This window comes from Onychomys torridus, chromosome 7 (genome assembly GCF_903995425.1).
Source record: "Onychomys torridus chromosome 7, mOncTor1.1, whole genome shotgun sequence".
Lineage (NCBI taxonomy): Eukaryota > Metazoa > Chordata > Mammalia > Rodentia > Cricetidae > Onychomys > Onychomys torridus.
Window position 1 is genome coordinate 78542867 of NC_050449.1, and position 19649 is coordinate 78562515.

At 43.0% G+C, this 19649-nt stretch overlaps 1 protein-coding gene across 2 annotated transcripts; it reads right to left on the reverse strand.

The window, feature by feature from the left end:
• Window positions 1-691: 691 nt before the first annotated feature.
• Tent5a (terminal nucleotidyltransferase 5A) lies at window positions 692-7361 on the reverse strand. Of its 2 annotated transcripts, none has more exons than XM_036191619.1 (3): window positions 7246-7361; window positions 6461-7007; window positions 692-5381 (listed from the first exon to the last, which is right to left on the reverse strand). In XM_036191619.1, the coding sequence occupies exons 2-3, from the start codon at window positions 6968-6970 to the stop codon at window positions 4605-4607; spliced, it is 1287 nt and encodes a 428-aa protein (XP_036047512.1). In that variant the 5' UTR covers window positions 6971-7007; window positions 7246-7361; the 3' UTR covers window positions 692-4604. The 2 variants fall into 2 exon arrangements, with proteins under 2 accessions (XP_036047512.1, XP_036047511.1); XM_036191618.1 differs by having other exon boundaries at window positions 7191-7361.
• Window positions 7362-19649: the final 12288 nt, after the last annotated feature.

The following is a 19649-nucleotide window of genomic DNA, read 5'->3' on the forward strand; positions in this document are numbered from 1 at the left end:
GCGGGGTGGGGAGGGGGGGGGGGGGGGGGGTGGGGGAGTGAAGGAATCTGACTTTCAATACCAGGAGCATCCACTTTCATAGATGTAACATCAATCATGTGTTCTATTCAACATCAAGGCTTTGCCTGGCTCTTAAAACCACAAATATGTTCTATTGTAGCATAGGCTTACCAAACACACACACACACACACACACACACACACACACACACACACACACACCCCTCATCTTTTTTCTACTTCCTCTTCCCACTTTTATTACCAATAGGTATTCCTCATACAAATTAAACATCCTGTTAAATAACATAATTGTGCATCAGATGATATTTAAATAACACTGATAACAGAATCATGGTTGTTGGGTTACTCAGAAAAGCCAAGCCTATTCAGAACTCCCAGAATCCTGAAGTTTGGAGCTGAGAGTATGCTGATACTGAAAACAGCTCTGTCTTCTGGGTCACTTATTCCTGCTAAGTTTATACCCAGACAAAAATTTTTGGCACAGAATAGCTAGTCTCTTTTGAAGCTGTTGGAGTCATTTAGATGGACTGGCTGGAGGCTGAACACTGTCATTACAGCTTCGGAAGGTTGGTCTGCTCCTGTGTGTGCCTCATGCTTGACAGTGTACACAGTTTGGGGTTCAGAGGACACGATCTTTAGCACATTAAACACCAGAGAGAGCAGACACTAATCAATAGAAAAAAATAACTTCTTTTTATTTACAAAAACAAAAATCCAAATATTGGATGCTGTAAACAAAATTCACAATCTGTTCCCTCTAGCACTGATACGAACATGTCAGTTTTGAAGAGTCCATTTTCCATCAACTCCCTTTTCTGCCTGTGACACACAACTGTCAAAACATTCCAAGGGTGACCCAAGGTGCAGCTTGCTGTGGTAGGACAACTCAGAGCAGGCAAAGGTTGTAGAGAAGCAGGAGCGGGGGTCAACAGGTAACAGAGCCTCTTACATCCTGCAAAGCTTTGCAGTAAGTATCCCCCAGCCCCTCACCATCTCCCACTTTGTACTCTCATCACGTATTTCTCCATAAGCCATTACCACAACAAAATGTGACACGGAGATCCCGCCACGGCACTGAAATGGTGATGCTAAAAGAAATCTTAAAAAAAGAGTATATTCAAATAGGTACTATATATGAAAACAGGTTTGTATTTTTTTTTTTTTTTTGGCTTTTTTTGTTTTATCTAGCACACTTTTTTCTTTCACAACAAAAGCTTATTTTTGACAGCTGGTGACAGCTTTCAACATAATACATTTCATTTACAAAATAGTTCACAATCTTTATTTAACAAGCATTGCATTGAAAACAAGGATACGCACAGTAAAGCAACCAACGACGACGAACAGAAAGGGGTGGCATAAACAGTATGTTCACTTTCCATTTCATTTCTTCCCAGGCTTGGATTACACATATCTGCCCATCGTTGTGTTTTCTTGGACCCAGGTCAAAACAGTCTAGCTATATTAAAGAAAGCGAGTGCTCGATTCAATTTTTCAAAGTCCATCCCCCTGTAAGAGTTCTTGAGGCAGCTGAATTTACTGCAGATGAAGTAAACTTTGTAAAAGGACACAGTCACAGGCTAAGTGTTCTCTGACATGCCAGACTGGACACACAAGAAGAGCCTCCAGAAGGCAAAACTTCTTCCTGTTTCAAAGTAACAGTGCACTAGGCAGATAAACACAAAAGCAAACAAATCACAGGCACTGATCAGACACAGAGAGCTGTTCTTTGCTCTGACATTCAGATTTTTAGGCCACACATCCACAAAGAGAGACATATATTCCATTGTGTGTTCAACTACATATGCACAGGACTATAGTATGCACAAAACAGAAATAAATTATATAAGGGTTAAAATAAATGCCAAAAGTTGTCTTGAACACAGCCTGTTCTATCTGAATGCCATATGCTGGCACTTTCAACTAAGCTACCAACCTTAAAGTAATCAAGCAAAGAATATAAAAACTTGAGAAAGTAAATGAAAGGCATATTTTCTAATAAGGCTCCTTCAAACAAAACCCTGTGTTGTGGATTATCAGCAGGTTGCTGCTATGGCAGAGCCAGAGATCTCCAGACTTTTAAAACAGTGGAGAACTCATGTATGCAGAATTAACATGAGCAGAAACCAGGTCACCAGATGAGCCTCTGCTCCCCAGCAGTCCAGGAGAAGTTGCTAAGAGCTATGCAGGCTGGACTGTGGTCTCTGTTAGGTGAATGTCAGGCCTAATCTGCAAGATGAACAGTATTTCCCGGGACTTTGCAAGTGATTTTTCAGGGCCTGTGATGAGGGAAACTGGACCAACAAGAGGGTAGGATGAGTTTCTTATAAAAGAGAGTGGCAGTGTTGGGGGCTGTGACAGCTTGGCCGGGGTTCACAGGGAAGCTGCTACAGCGAACTCATCTGGTTCCTGTTAAGGCTTCGAATACAGATGCACCCTTCCAATACAGAAGGGTGGTCCAGACAGGCTAACCTATACTAACCTGGCCATGAGAGTCTAAGAGATGCCCAGGTAACAAAACAACCAATCACACTGCCAACGTGAGGGTGTTATGTCCCCCCTAGCTCCTCTGTAACTGATTGAGTCTGCAAAGGAATTATCATAATTAGCAGTCATTCATCAAGATTCAAGGAGATTATGTGACTGTTTCACAACAAGAAGGGAAGGTTTGTAATGCATTTGTTTTGCTTCTAGAAATATATTTTCAGAGACCAGTGTCTACATGGCTGGGGCAGGAGTTAGGATTAGCTGTTACTGAACTGAAGTCGTATCACAAAGGTATATAAATGGTCTCTTGGAAAAGAAAATAAAGTTGGGCTTGATCAAATCAAAGTGATTTAATTTAATGTACAGTACTAAATATTTCTATGCAGTGTGACAACCAGATCAAACATGTTTCATATTGGAATAAATTTATAAAATGTATATATAATATATATCCTATATATAAACTTTATGCAGTTGTGCAAATACTCTTTTTAAAAAGGGTCATTTCACATTTATTAAATTCTAGTGGTCCAAAATGCAGAATGCACTCATTTGTATGTTTATTTAAATATTAAGAAGTAGTGTTCAGGTCCCAGAAATTCTTTTTAGCAGTTATGGATTAATTATCCTATCTCTGGTCCATGATCCACAAGTTCTATGCCTTGAAGGCATGTGATTTTATTTATTTAAGGGGAGAGGTTCAGACTGTCAAAATGTCAGGTCAAGTCAATTTAAAAAAATGTTCTACCAAATATTCTCCCATTTGTGAAATTTTCTGGTTCACTGAAGAGAAGAAAAATAACCTCACTAAAAATGTATAATCTCTGCTCTTCCTATCAAATATATTACTCATTTCTTTCCATTTGTCTCATTTTATATGGGTTTTAATTCATCATTGCAATATGCCCATGCCATCTATGATCCTAACAAAAACATAAAATGCACAATATTTTAAATTTCCTATTTGATACATTATTTTATAGGTCATAGACAAAGGAGTGTGTGTATATACATACATATCACATACATATGTGTGTACATACACACAAACAATATACGAACACGTACCTATGATAACATCACACCAAACAATATCAACTTGATATAGGTATTTGCTAAGAAAAAATAGGGCATTTCCTCCACCATTCACAAGCTTGTATGTTTGTTTTTTTATTTTTTTCTTGAGTCCCTGATAAAATAAAATAATCATTAAACCATAAAATAACTTTTCCACTTCAAATCCTCTAAAAGCAACAGGCACTTTGATGTGTATTGGTGTGTAACAAATATAGTAACTCTTTATATATCCTAGTCTATCTCTTCTGCTTGGGGATTTTTATCTGTTAAATCTTTGGTCCTTGAGCATATTTTCTTGGCTACAGCTGTCTTTGCTTGCGTCTTCACATTTTAAGAACGCGAGCTATGCACAAAGCTGGAATTAATGGGTTGTGTCATCGTTAAGTTCTGCTGCTCATTATGAAAACAGCATCAAACTACTACTGTTCATTTGGATTGAGCAGTTTCTGTGAGGAGAATGGGATCCTTCCAGAGAAAGCGCTTGCTGCAAGACAGATGGTAATCCCCAGGAGGAGTCCTGCTTTTCCCATATTGTTACTTCCTGACCTCCTCAACTGATAAGACAAGGCTTGTCTCCTCTGTATTTTCCCTTTTGTGAATGCCATCTTACAAGTTTTTCCACCATCCCCCGTCCCCTATGGCAGAGCTATGGGAGTAGTTGCTGCAAACCCATATTGTCAACAATGGAGCCATTTTTTTTTTTAATTCCCTTTTTATCTTGGGAGAACCTGGCTGCTTTTACTAATGGGCCTCTTTTGTTTCAAGACACAATCCAATTGGGTAGAGACCACGGGAGGGGGATGGCTAAGGAGGGTGACAAGTTGAGATCATGCTCCCTTACCAATGGAAAGATCCATAAGCATTGCCAAGCAATCCGGAGCAAGTCCCCAGTGCACAGAACACATCCCTAGTTAGGGATGGATCACTCCTTTTTGTTGTTGTTGTTGTTGTTTTGTATTTTTCCTTTCTTTTCTATCTTGTCTGAAATGGCTTCCCCACAGGACATTTTTAAGTGATTCTTAATTGCAGGGTAACCAAGTGGAGTATGTCTGCTGTTGGCATGTGAATACTGGCTGAACTTGTGCAATGTAGTAATTGCTAAAGTTAGCATCTGCAACGTAAGGGGCTGGCTGGTAATAGCAAGTGACATTAGCCACATTAGGGATGACATTTTGGTCAGCTAGCACCCGGATTGCCAGCATGGTGATAAGGTTTAAAGTCTGCCTCCTCTCGTGTCCCATCAGGCACACTGTGCTCTCATTTACCACCCCATGAAGGGTCATGAGATAGTCATACTTGCGGTCTTCCAAGCCCACGAAGTGGTTCTGCAAGTAAGATTCCAGCTTTCTCTGCTGCTCTCCAATGTCCGAGAAGTCGATGAAAAACCTGGAGCACATGTACCTCTGGAGGGTCTTGATCTCATCGGAGGCAGGCCTGAAGCCCCTCACTAAGAGGTTGCAGTACTTAAGCAGACCTCCCCCTCTGATTTCTTCCGGGTTCCTGGTGGCAATGATCTTGTTGCAAAGGTGATCAAAGGCTTCATGGAAATCACCGTAGACACTCTCACCGATTATTGTGGGGTGAAATGTCTCCGTCATTGGGTTCTCTGAGCACTCGTAAAAGAGGAGAAGGGAGTCTAACTTGATTTGAAAAGAGTCCACACTGAATTCGAACTGCCTCCGGAGGGAATCCACAAACTTCAACTCCACGTTTTTGCCACTGTTGTTTGACAGGGATATAAGACTCCACCGGTCAGAATCATTGCACACTTTAACCATTTTCTGCACATAAGCTTCCTACAATTTAAAAGACAAAACAAGAAGATGAGCAAAACTGGAAAGAAAAAAAAAAAGAAGAACAATCAATACATCTCAGCTGCTCGGCTGAGAATTATTTTGCTTCCTGTTTGTTTTGTCAAGTTTCAGCAAAATACTACCTACAAGCTTAAACAGTCTTAGGAAGACAGGAAAAAAAACACATTTAACGAGTAGTTTTGCTGTCTGGGAAACAGACTAGAAGTAACAGTTTGAGGCTTTTGGCAGACATAGCAGCGTACTAAGAGGTTCTGTTGTCATGTCTGACTTCAAATGTTATTTTTTGAAGATGGTTTAATAGGCGCAATATTCACACAGTATCCACGGAAAGGCAGACAGTGTTGTGAGTATGCCTCTCACCCTTGTCTCCAGCCACACAGTTCTCCTCGTGCTTTGGCAACCAATCTTATCAGTCCCTGGGGTGTCCCTCCAGGGACACGCTACAGTTTTAGCTAAAGAGGAACTAAATTACCTTCAGACAACTTTAATTAATTAAACAAAATGCCACCTGAACCGAAGGAGAGGAACATACGACTACACCCTCGGCACATAAATTAACCCGGAGAATCACCAAATATCTTAAAGGCTGAAGTCAGTTGAATCCAGAGGAACCTATTCACATTTTCCAATATAATAAACAAAACCCATTGACTCAATTCTGCTTCAAGCTGCTATTTTCCCAAAGCCTGGATCACAAGATGACTCAAAAAAAAAAAAAAAAAAAAAAAGTATTTACATCATTCCAATCTTCCAACCAATCAGAATGAACTCTGGACAGGAGTCCAAGAAGGAACGTCAAGAGTTAAACCATACAGAGAAGGAAGAGAAGGGCACGAACGCGAAGGAGGAAGCACACAGTTGTGGCGCTGAAGCTCCCAGAAAACTAAAACACTTCACATCATTCTCGCACCTTACTTCACTCGTGAAAAAAAAAAAAAAATCAAAAATAAATAAACGTCCGCACCAGGGCCGAACTAGCGGCAGTTAAGGCAAGTCGGGCTTGCCTTCTGCTCGCACCCCAGTCCGCCACTGTGCTCAGGCCCATCTCCAAGTGGCTTTACCTTGAGAGTGAGCGGTGTGATCTTCTCCTTGTTCACCCCTTCGGGCAAGAAGTCCAACAGGCAATCCAGCACGACGTCCTTCACAGTCTGAAACTCCTCTTCCCCACGCAGGTCAGCGCAGAAGATGAGGTCCAGGTCCTTGTAGCCCAGGCCACTGTCTTGGTGTAGGACGTGACTAGCGGCCGAGCCGTTGAGGCGCACGTCGCGGACACCTATGCTCTTCTCCTCCAGACGCCTCCGCACCACCTTCACAATCAGGCTCGGCTGCAGCTCGAGCGTGGGGAAGTTGCCGCGCCCGTGGATCGGGATGGTCTCGCTCAGGATGCCGTCCAGCCGTTGCACTTGCTCCCAGTTCAGCACGTTGCAGTGCGCGGTGGGGCTTTCGCAATAGTCCAAGCAGCGGTCGCCGAAGCTGCCGCAGCCGCCACCGAAGTCAGCACCCAGGGGGATGTAGGGGCCGCCCGTCAGCTCGTCCTCCGCCATGGCAAAATACCCTTCGCCCTCGGCCATGTAGTGCCCGCCGAACGCCACTTGGCCTTGGTCAGTCCTAAAAGGAAAGAGTGGGTTTAGGGGAACATCGGAAAGGTCCGCGGGTGCGGGGACAGGGACCCTCCGAGGGACCTGGGCTCCACTACCTCCCCGCTCATGACCCGCCTGGAGCTACCCAGAGTAGCCCTTCTCCCCCGACCCACCCCATTGCCCAGCCGCGCCCCGCAGAGCTGCCCCGCACCAAAAGTATCTCTGATGCATCTGGAAAGCACAAGCGAGAGTCCCGTCTGTGTCACCTGGAGGCGGCCGCCCCTTCTAGGAGCGCGGGCGACCGAGGAACCGCGAGGCGGACACACTTCGCAGGAGCTGCGAGTGCGCACCGGGCAGCGGCCCGCGACTTCTCCGCGCAGACCCCCGCCGCGCCCTGAGCGTTCCCGCCCCTCGCCCGCGCCCCGCCCGCGCCCCCGCTGCGGTGGTCTCGGAAGTGGCGGCTCTCGGTGCCGCCAATGCCGCCGCGCGCACTCGCGTCTCTGGAGCTTTAGCAATTGTGCGGGGGGAAATGTCTTCAGTACTTTTTTTATACCGGGCTTCTCCGCGCTTCCGGGGCCCCAGAGAGCGGCGCTGGCCACACCCTCTCATTTGCATAGGGCACCTCCCCCAGCGCCACCCCCGCGGGCCGTCGCCGTGTGGACAGTCGCCGGAGCTCAGAGCTGCTGGCTGCTGGCCAGGGTGCGCAGCCCCTGGCTGTGCGTAATAACAGATGCCTGTGGCGCATACGTGTAGATTTAGCTATTTCTGCACGTCCTCGCAAACCTACCCCCTCCCCAAAAGAGAAGATACTTTGAACGCCCCAAATGTGATAATCAGCCATCAAAACTGGATCAGGGTTAAAAATCGCACAACTCCAGAAACTTCCCAAGCTTAGCCTTCTGGTCGAGTGAGGAGCGTCACTACTGCGTAACTCTGGGTCTCCAGGAGGTTCCTCCAACAGCGTCCGTTTGTGCCTAGACCTTCCATACCACTAGGGACCCTGGGCCAAGTGTGGTCTCCAGAGGCAACTTGTCACGCATGTCAGTTTCTGTGCGGGAGGGGGAGGATTTGCTGAGAACTGAGTTTCGATTCTGGAAACCTCGAGAAGTGCTGGGGAAGTCGGGTGCCAGCCAGCCTTAGTGCGCAGCCAGCTGCTGCGCGCGAGCGGGCCGGGCGCGCGTCACCCATCCCACAGCTCCGCGGGCGCGCGGCCAACCGGCGGGGTCGCGGAGCGCAACCCCAGCAGTGCACGAAAGCGGCCGCCAGGGTAGCGGTCCTTGGGCGCAGACCTAGGAGGCGAAGCGCGTTCCTTTCAGCCTCTAAAGTTCTCAGTTCTAAAGCGAATAAAAATGTCAGTGATCTAGGTAAGGTCTGGCTTTTTACCAGACGTAAAGGACAAATTTAAAAGATGTTTTAAGTTTCTCCCCTCCAGCTTCAGTCGCTAGTGTAGCTCTTAAGGATTGGAAAGGTTATCTCCGTGCCCTGGCACCGCGGTGTTTGCTAGAAAGCTCCCTGTTTTTGCTTGCCCACTTCCTCTTTCCAAAGAAATGCTTAGCAGTCCTCGCGCCAGGTAGAGGATGTGGTCCGCTGTAGTCCGGGTACAGAGGACAGGCCCTGAGTTGAATAACCATTTTCCCCAAGGCCCTTCAAAAGTCCATAAACCCAGCCTCAGAATTTGGGGAGCTCTAGCCCAGAAGCCCAACCTGTGCCGCTCTGAGTTGAGAGATGGGGTGCAAGAGAGTCGCCCACGCAGATCTAGCAGCGTAACAATGCCGCCCCCTGCTGGTGCCCTACGGAGCCGAGTCCCCAAAATGGAGAAACTTCACTAAAGACCAGGCTTCCTTAGCTTAGGCAGGGCCTAGGCTAAATTGGTTGAGGGATTGAAGGAGCCCCCCCTACATTGTCCTTATAACCCCACCGCTTTCTTTCAGGACGTGTCCAACCATGAACGCTGCCTAACAACACATTTCATATATGAAAGTGTGTACGTGTGTGTGACAATATCACTGTGCAGCTCAGACTAATCTGAAATTCAACGCCCTCCTGAGTGATATGATTACATCTATGAGCCACTACTTCCAAACTGAGCTCTTTCCACATTCCTCACAGCCTCCAACTCAAGACAAAGGTATTCCATGCCTTAGAGACTCGGAAACAAAGGGATTAAGAGGTAATGAGAGCCTCCTAAATTCACAACTACTAAGTTGTGGGGTCAGGCCTTGCACCTCACACCCATTTGATTGTGAATGCTACTTAGTCTTCATTGCCTGAATGAGACGCCCCTGCTTAGTTCTTCCTTCTCAGTGGAAACTGAGCAAGCACTGTGGAGAGGGGCCAATGGGGGAGGAGAGTACACACACACACACACACACACACACTCACACTCACACACACACACTCACACTCACACACACTCACACACACACTCACACTCACACACACTCACACACACTCACACACACACACACTCACACACACACACTCACACTCACACACTCGCACACACTCACACACACACTCACACACTCACACACACACTCACACACACTCACTCACACACACACACTCACACACACACTCACACACACACTCACACTCACACACACTCACACTCACACACACTCACACACACTCACACACACACACACACTCACACACACACACACACACTCACACACACACACGGGGGAGGGGGAGGGGGAGTGAAGGGGAGAGAGACAGAATGAGAGAATGAGATAAAAATATTTTTTGAGAGATTGTCAGGCATTTTTTTCTTCAAAGGCTGATAAGAATTTTGCATTTTCTTAAGATAACGTCAAAGTTGCTGGTCATATATTAAATACACTGCATTTGGGAGGAAAAGACACAAGTTTAGCCCCACCCTCATTACTTTGTGCTGTATTTCAAGCTTCCATCCGAAAGAGTGAGAAAAATAAAGTCCAAAGTAGAGTAGCTCACGAATGGGATGAATACTTTGATTACATCTGCAATGTGTTCTGTGGGGTTGAAGAGATCTTCAACTTAATTAGAAAGCCCCCCCCCCCCATCCCAATGCCTGCAGCCTGTTCTCTAGGTGGGGACCTTGTCCTCAACAGTAGACCCTTTTCTGTGCAGCTGCTCCCATGGCCTCTCCCAAGAACAGGGAACTTGGCTGAGAAGTAGAAGCAGGTCATGGAGGGCCTGCTGTGCACACCACATGCTGAGAGCGAGAGTCCATGCCACTGGTGGGGAACACCCCATTTCCTCCTAGCCAGCAGGAGAATTCTTTGTGGATAACACTTCTTTAATAATAGAGCATTCCCCATTGTTAAGCATGAACTAGACCCTCCTGCCTGCCTCCCACACTGGGACATCTGGGGCAACTCACTCTTGGCAGCGCCAGGGAAGGCAATTGAATTATTGGATTAATATATGCCTGATGCATAGAGGCTACTTGTTACACACTGCTGAATGGAAGCATATGTTCTTCATTGTCCTTCTTCTGTCATCAAACTGAGGTAATATTTATATTCTGGAAAGTTGCAGCCACCCTTACAAGAAACTGCAGAGTTTGCAATTGTTAAGCACTAACTTGCTTTCTGTAGATAGCCAATGGAAGTCTGTACTTCCCAGCACACGCACAGCCAAGACACTTAGCACAGTTATTCTGATGTTAGAGTCACATGCACTTGGCTTTTGGAGAAAGGATAGAAGGTTTTAACTTCTAGGCGTATTTGTTATTTTTTCCCCCTTTAAAAATGGAAAAAAAAAAATGAAGACCATTGGCAGTGTAATGCCATGAAATGATAAACTAAAGCCACCACAGGAGCTGGAGAGATGGCTTAGCAATTAGAAGCACCTATTGCTCTTGCAGAGAACCCCTTCACACGCCCAGTTCAGTTAATAGCACCCACATCAGGCAGCTCACAACCACCTGTAACTCCATCTCCAAGGGATCCAAGAGCCTCCATGGGCACCTGTGCTCACACGTAATACACAGACACACACACACACACACACATACACACACACACACACACACACACATATATATATATATATATATATATATATATATATATATATATAACTGAAAAAAATTCTATAAGTATTAAAGCCACCAAACTGAAATAATGTATTCAGACTGCTTCCTTAGAATATTTAGACAGTTGCATGAGCAAGCAAAAGATCTTTATCTGAAAAATTTAATGGAAAGCTTAACATAGATTTTTGAGGAAAGAATATAATTTACAGCTATTTGTTCTTGACTTGCAACTTATAGTAACAATCAGTCTAAGCTTAACACAACAAGAAAAAGTTCAATTTTGGCTTTAATATTATTGAATTTGCTAGTATGCAACAGAGAGTGTGCTCAATACTTTAAATGTCATTTTTAAAATATTCTCCCCAAGTCACAGCTTTGCATATCCCCTCCCTCTTTTCTGGATTGGAAAAGTAAAGCATTGGAAGGTCAAGTTTCTTAGAGAGGTGGCAGAGCCTTGACTTAGACCCATCCCTACGTGCTGGGAGTCTCTTGAATCCTATGTCTTCTCCCTGTTTTCTGCTACTCTTTTCAAACTTGAAATTGACCTGGAATTGTCTTCTACCTATTTCTTTGCAAGTAGTAGTTCAACCTGGCATAACATTTGGAACTTACATCTTTAAACCTGAATCAACGGCTAAGAGTCAAACTACACCATGATTGATTGGACTGATTGCTTCCTCTATGCACGGAAAATGACCTCTGCTGTCAGGGAGAGCTGGCGAGCCAGCAGCCTCATGGGGAAGTGTGCAAACCCCGCCACACACACAAAGGGAAACACAGTGGGAGGTTTGCAGATTGGCCCCCGTACACTGAGCAATGGAGCCATTTTTCTCTTCTTCTTCTCCCTGATTCCTATCCTCCCAAAGATGACTTCCAAAGATAAGAAGTAAACAAACAGGAAACAATTTCCCAAGCTCAGACCCAGCAGCAGAGGGAAACGAAAAATCCAGAAAGCCAATCTTAAAGCTCCGACTTCCCTGTCACAGCCCTCTGGCAGTTCTTCCTCTCGTAACCACTCTGCTTTCTTGGTTTTTCCACACCAGCTGCTCCTGTGTCTTCATGACCTTCCAATTTTTGCTGGCTTCTACTCTTTGACCATTTCCACCAACAGTAGCGTGACTGCGGGAGCACACTGTAGTGCTGACAGAAGAATGCCAGTGTCTGTGGTGTGAACTCTGACCACCTGCCTCATTCAGAGGGCAAATCTCAGTGATTTGTGTCACCATGGAGGGACACCAGCTTCCTTTGCCAAGCATGGACACACATGTGCCATCTCACAGAGACCCTGAGACCTCTTCGCTCCCAAGTTGTCAATGGTGGAGTCGCCACTGATGACAATGCTCTACGTAGAAGTTAAAATTCACAGAGAGAACTGTTTATAAGAGAAATAAATGGTGCTTGTGAAAAGATTTTTTGATTCTTCGAGGAAATAAGAAATGTTTCAAAGACTATCAACATCCCAGGATATAACATTTCTAAGTTATTTCAAAATTATGTTCTAAGTTATTACTTAATATATTATTAGTAACTACATTAGTTACTTTCTGTTGCTGTGATAAAATACCATGACAAAGGCAATTTACAGAAGGAAGGATTTATTTTGGCTTATGGCTCGAGAGGGATAGGAGCCCATCATGGTGAAGAAACATGGCAGCCAGCAGGCATGGTGCCCAGGGCAGGAAGCTGAGTGGTCATACCTTGAATTGTAAGCACGAACCTGAAAGAGTAAACTGGATATAGTGAGGTTTTTCACTCTCAAACCCTGCCACCAGTAACTTCCTCCAGCAAGGCTGCACCACCTAAGTCTCCACAGACTCTGGTGGACATTGCTTATTTAAACCACCACAGTAACCAATAACAATTACCAAAAAGGTTGACAATTATAATTTCCCTCTATATTACCTCATTTTTATCTTCAGAACTCTTCTGCTGGTTCTAATTTTTTCAAATGAGTATAGACTGGGAGGTTTCTGCCATGTTTGTAAAACTAGTCATAGAAGAATTTAAGGTTACACAATTCCCCTTAGCTGCCACATTTCTGAGGTTTGCACCTGTGTTAGTAGATTGAAAACCAGGGATGCTCATTTATGTTTGGAAAGACCCTGTATCTACTCAGAGGGTCCTTTGACTTGGCTGCATCTTACTATTGGGTTGCTAAACATCTTATTAAGAGTGCCATTTTCTAAGGTGTTATTTTCAAGTATTCCTTTGCTCTGTCTTACCACAGAAAAATAACTCCATTCACAGTTGCAAATCAATGAACTGAAGAAAATCCACAACCAGGTACCAATACTGTTGCAACTACTAATGGCATCACATTAAAGCCAAACTCAATACCAAATGCCCCATAAATAGAATTCTTCATCAGAGAGATCAGCCAGTATTTTCTGGTACTGATGCTGCTATTGATGCTGATTAAGCCAACGTTTCTTCCTGTTTGGACATCTTGGTGAAATGCTTGCTATTTCAATCAGTCTTATAAGTCCCATGGACCAGATGATTGTCCTTGCTCCAGACAAGAGAGATATTCAAGTTTGATATCCGTTTGGTGACATATAAACTAGAAATATACATGCTACCTTCCCAAATACCAGGTATGCGTAAATGAGCTGTTATTTTACGCCAGAGCACTTTCCTTCCATGTGATTGTACTGCAAGATGTTGAACTACTCTGACAAAAGGATGATGCTTACATTATGGAACACAAGAAATATTGGAGGATAGTAAGCCGGGCTACACTCGATCGTTCTTCCTTTTTAAGAAGAATTCATCCCCAAGTATTTGCAACCCTTGCCTTGTGGAAAATGAGGCCATCTTCTATGGGTAGGTTCATTGTATCTTGACATGTATCAGCCAGTTCTCACCTGGAACTTGGATTGATATATTGAATGACCACTCACTGCAAGCTGCTTTCTTTACCTAAGATTTCAATGTTCAAAAGATAGGTTCACAAATGCTAAACCGTCATTACATTAGTCTATTTTGCTGTTGACCAAACAAAGTCGCTGAGTCTTGGCACGTTGTAAAGAAAGGTGCTTAGCTAACTCACTGTTTGGAATGCTAAAATGGAGAAATTCTGGGATCTGAGGCCATTTATTTGACTCCTGGGGAGGGCCTCTTGCTGTGCCACAGAATGGAATACTGCTTCATGAGGACAGGAGTGTTTATGGAGGAGACCTTGGAGACCTGAAGCCAGAGGGATTGACTCAAGGGCCCCAAGGCTTAATCATCTTCCACAGTACTACCTTCCTGCTAACGGCCCACTGCTCAAACTCCACCATACTGGAGCTTTGGCCTCCAGTCACTTGAGCTTTGGTGGGGACAACTGCAGACCACACTAAACTCTAACACCCACTTACCAGCACCAGTTGTATGCACTTAATCCGGAGAATGTATGAGGTAAATCTGTGGAAACTGTGGAAGACACATTTATTTACCCTATACCTAAGTCATATACTACGTCAAGCATGCATGCACTGCCTTGTGTGATATTTGAGAAAAATTAGCACAGACTATGGTTACCAATTAAAAGTTATTTTTCAGACTTTTTGAAAATTTGAGTATAAAACTTATGTAAACAATTTTTGAACCTACTGAAATGCAAAACATTGATTAAAAATAATGTTCTTCAAATCAGTAAGAGAAAACTCACTACCTTGACAAGTCTAAGGTCCTTAGGTATGAGTAGAAAAACTACCTGTAGACTCGCTGTATGCTGTTACTCAAAATGCCAACATTTATTTTACTAATGTGATTCAAGGAAATTCTAATTTATGCTATTAACCAAAGCAAAGGATTCAGAACACAGGGAACTGTGCATTAGCTGAGAAGTAAAGAGAAGAGTTGTTGACACGCACACCATAAAAACATCTTACAAGGGAATCAGCTTCCACCAAGTCTCTATCAGGATCTCTAAGGATTAAAAAAGGATAGGGTTAGTACTCCCAAGAAAACTAACTGAAGTTTATATAAATAAGATATCCCTGCAAGGTGGTACAAGCACACTTTCCAGGTTTTAAAACTTGTGACTAGTGAAGGAATTGACAAACTGGCATTTTTAGTTTGTCTTACTATAAATGCCTATTAGAATATTAGAAGAGGAAAAATAAGACAACTGGGAGCCAAAGTTACCTTTTAAGTTTTAACTACTGTGCCTCAGAGGTCCATGTAACAAAAACGTCTCTGATCTGTAAGCTCCTCGCCCAAGAACAGATAGTTCCTGAAATGCTGGAGGCTGTTGTGTCTGAGAAATAACGAGCAATCAGTTTTCACTCCTCTAGACAATGATGTTGACCCATCTGTGTACATGTGGGTGGGGGGTTCACAGGCAAGAAATACATCCGGCTGTATGCTTGACCCTGACTGGATGTAGGCTGGAGGTACATCAGGATGTATGCTTGCCCCTGATTGGATCTGCTGGGAAACGCAATGAATTATAGGTTTTCCTGCTTAAGCCCTTGCAAAACTCCTTTCTGGGCCATTTCCTGGGAAATTGGATATGGACCTGGCCAAAGCCCATCCACCAATTTAATTAAATACTTATTTAATTTTTTATACTTTATAATTATAAAATCATTTAATTAAAGTTTGCTTCAAATTTGGCTTTCAATTGTGGCATCAGTCTTATTTTCAATTGGTGGGATTAACACTAAGGCTCTGTGTTGGCTTCCCAGCATTGAAAAAACAACCTTAAAATATTCAAACAAGAGAGATATCATTAAGAGTAATAATTTTATTCAACTTTAAAGTTTATTTTATAAAATATTTTAGTTAGATTTAAAAAGTTCATTGAACCATGTTTTAGTTTTGAGGGGTCTATTTTGTATAATTTTTGTTTGTTTTGTAAATAGGCTGTCACATTATTATTGAGGCTCCCTTCAGACCCATTGTGCAGCCCACATCAAGGTTGAGACTCAGGAAGAAATATGAGTAGAGCAGTCAAATACAGTCATTTTGAGGAATTGTAGGGAACCAGCAAGATGGGTACTATTGGGAACAACACCTAGTACATGTACTTTAGGGAACATTTTCCTAGAGCTGGAGTGAAAAGACATCAGCACAAGACTTTCATAGAGGACAGATTGGACAAGCACTTGGCAGGCTCATGGACCACCCACCTGTGCATCCGGAGCTGTAGGGCCAACCTAATGCTCATGAGCACAGGTCAACAAAGGTTGAGGGAGAAACACAAACCACACAGGGTCTCTTGGGGGACCAGGCCTATGGGGCATCACATCCTGGACTCCGAGGAATTCTCTCTCAGGGCTTGAGTGTCTTATGAAGTTGTCTTTTTCTAAGCCCCACCTGAACTCAAAGGCAGATATATTCTGAATCTCCATCTTCCACTGGCTGCTGGTCAAGAATACACAGATATCTGCTTAAAGACCTAGGACTGCTGGGACACAGATAGTGACTTTCAGTCATTAGCACACAAGTGCTTACAGGCCCTTCAACAGTACTTTCTTTGTGCAAAAACCAGAAAGTCGCTGATGATCTTTGTGTCATGAAGAGCCTCCAAAGCTGGGGTGTGAATGACTCAAGAATATGCAACCCTCTAATTAAGTTCTGAATCAACAAAAGTTCCTCCAGTGTGGGAGCTAGCTCTACCAGCAATCTCCCACAGACCACTGCCTTTCTGTGGGGCTCAATCACTTTGATCACTACTACTACAACTTTTAGGATATGGTAGTCTCTGAATCCTCAGCATCTGTATAAATCAACTCTCCCTTTTCTTCATCTGTCTTAGCAAAGTGGTAACATGTAGAAATTTTCAAAGTCAAAGGGACTCAATACTAAACCCAAAATGAAAAGGTTGTCGTTACAGACATGATGAATCCTATAAAGTCACATTTGTTAAGTCTAAGTTCTTGATCCTAAAATGAATGTGATCCAGCCTCAAAACACTATTGCCTGGTGTAGCTCCTCCTCCCAAGGGAGGAAATCTTGCCTGTTACTTGAACAAAGTTTTTTGGGCAACATCTTTTTTCTTCATGTTTCTAAGTGTGGTTGATGTACAACAATGGAATGAGATAAATAATTAAAAAAGGAAGGTCTGCTTAAACCAGGAAGGTCAAGAAATGTCTATTTGCATTTAAAAAAAAGGAAAAATGAAAAGCAAGAACTAAAAGAGAAGTAGCTCCCAGCTATGAGAAGTCAGGGAGTGGTGCTGGCCTAGAGAGCAACTTGTACCCAGGCAAGCAACAATCTGATATGCTAGAGGAACTGAAACGAACTGTATGGAGCCAGAGCACCCAGAGGAAGGGGATGGTGGTGACATGAGATTAGATTAAAGAGAAAGTCAAAGGTCAGATCTCATAGGCTGTAGGGAAGCGTTGGATTTTATGTAAGTTCAAGAAGTCATTGATGGCTATAAACAGGAATAAAGTGATTTCTCTTTAGAGATCATTCTTGCCTCTAGATGCAGTTAGGAAAAATATAATGAAGAGAAAAACATAAAGACTAGCAGAGTGGTCAGTGTTGGTCTGGGTAAAGAATGAGTCTAGGCTAGATTTCTTGTGGACCACAGCCTATAAGGATTATACAGTCCTTTGAATGGTTTTACCCTGAATAACTAATAAAGCAGAATAATGCACAATATTAAGCATATAAAAATCACTTTACTATTTCCTCATATTGCTTATTATTTTCATGCATCTAAGTATGCGTACACAAATACACAGCTGTGCAGTATAGCAACTTAAAGCAAAGGAACCAGCCAAGGTCCCTTCAATAGAGTCAACTAGAAAAAGATACAAGAAAGGAGAGAGGATTGTGTGCTACATTTTATTTCACTTTAAAACAGCACATGTGAGGTTAATATTAATTATTGACTTGACAAAATCTAACACCACCAGGGAAACAAGCCTCTGGCCATGCCTGGGAGGGATTATCTTGCTAAAGTCAGCCTCTGCACTGCTTATGAAGGATTATCTTGACAAGTTTAACTGAGTATGAAGACCCTTCCTAAAAGTGGGTGGAATAATTCTCTGGGTTTGGGTTCTGAACTAGATCAAAAGGAGAAAGAGAGCTGAACATTTATCTCATTCTGCTTCCTGATTAGGAATACGATGTGACCAGCTGCCTCAGGCTGCCGACTCCATAACTTCCTCACAAGGATGCACTGCACCCTGCAAGAGTGTGCCAGAACAAACTCTCCCTTAAACTGCATTCTGTCTGGGTGTTTTACCACAGCAATGAGACAAATAATTAAGAGAATAATTCTTTTACATTAGTTCTTCTTTAAAATATGACTTACAGTAACTTTTGAATGTTAAAATACATAATAAATTTGTACAATTAACATAGGAAAATGGTATACAACTCTCAATTGTTTTTTTTTTTTAATTGTAGAGTACTTGTAGAGTAGTGCAGTATACACTGATAGTCACCAGTAGGTAACTCATTCACCTTTCAGTAAGATGATACTTTCCTAGAATATTGACTATTTCAAAAAAGTTTTTTGTATAGGAGGAAATTTTAAATCTTACATTTATTTAGGCCTCATTCTTCCTGGGGTCCCAAGTCTAGCTTTGTTGAATTTTTTCACAGTACAGTCTAGACTGTTCAGTCTCATGTATCATGTTATGACTATTCAAAGTGTTCAAAAATTTGCATCATCACCACTATAATAAAAATGCATAATGCACTAGATTAAATATGATGCATCTCTTTAATTTTGTTTAAAATAACAGAAAGACTTCTCTTAGAGAAGGTCATCTTAATGAGTCTCTTTACCCAGATGTACTGGAGCACATTGGATTTGACTTGATGACAAATAGATTTATAACAAATCATCACTGAAAATAAAAAAAATGGGCCTTGTAAAGAAAGAAGACACATCATGAGCAGTTAGCTGTTGCACACACCCTCTAATTACAAAGCATGCCCTTACCACAGGTACTTCCTACTGTGCTGACTGCAAGAAGTCTTTCCATTTTATACACAGAAGCACACACCCTCTGTCTACAAACATGTTAAGACCCATATGGTCAAACAACCCATTTACAAATTGCTAGACAGGGCCAGCAGCAGCTCCCTACTCTCTCAGGTGTTTGAAGAAAGCAACTTTACTATTTTTAACACCTTTCTTCTTCCAGGGGTCGCTTTGATCCCTGTCCTAACATATCTTTCTTCTCCTATCCAACCAGTCTTCCTTTGGAGTAGGTGGCAACTAAATACTAGATCTGTATTTAATTTGATTTAGTTTGTTGGAGACAGACTGTCCTAGAATCACAGAGGCTCACCAGCCTCTACCTCCTAAAGTCATCTACCAACATGTCCTATAATTGTAGATTCTTTAAGATCTTCCATGGCAAGATAGATGGATAGATAGATAAATAGATAGATAGGTAGATAGATAGATAGATAGATAGATAGATAGATAGATAGATAGATAGTGTTCAATGGTAGAAAAATCAAGTTCCATGGGACTCATTTCCAGTTGTTTTGGAGATGCCTGAGCCATTGGTTCTCAACCTAGACCATCCAGGCAAAGACAATAACCAATACTCCACACTGCAGCTACCCAGTGAGTTCAGCTTGCCTGCCTAACTGTCCTGTTGACTCTACTGTTAGCCCCTCCTTTGCCAGATAAAGCACAGAACATCAGCAAGTAAGGCACTGAAAGACAGAGCAGCTTTGTAATTG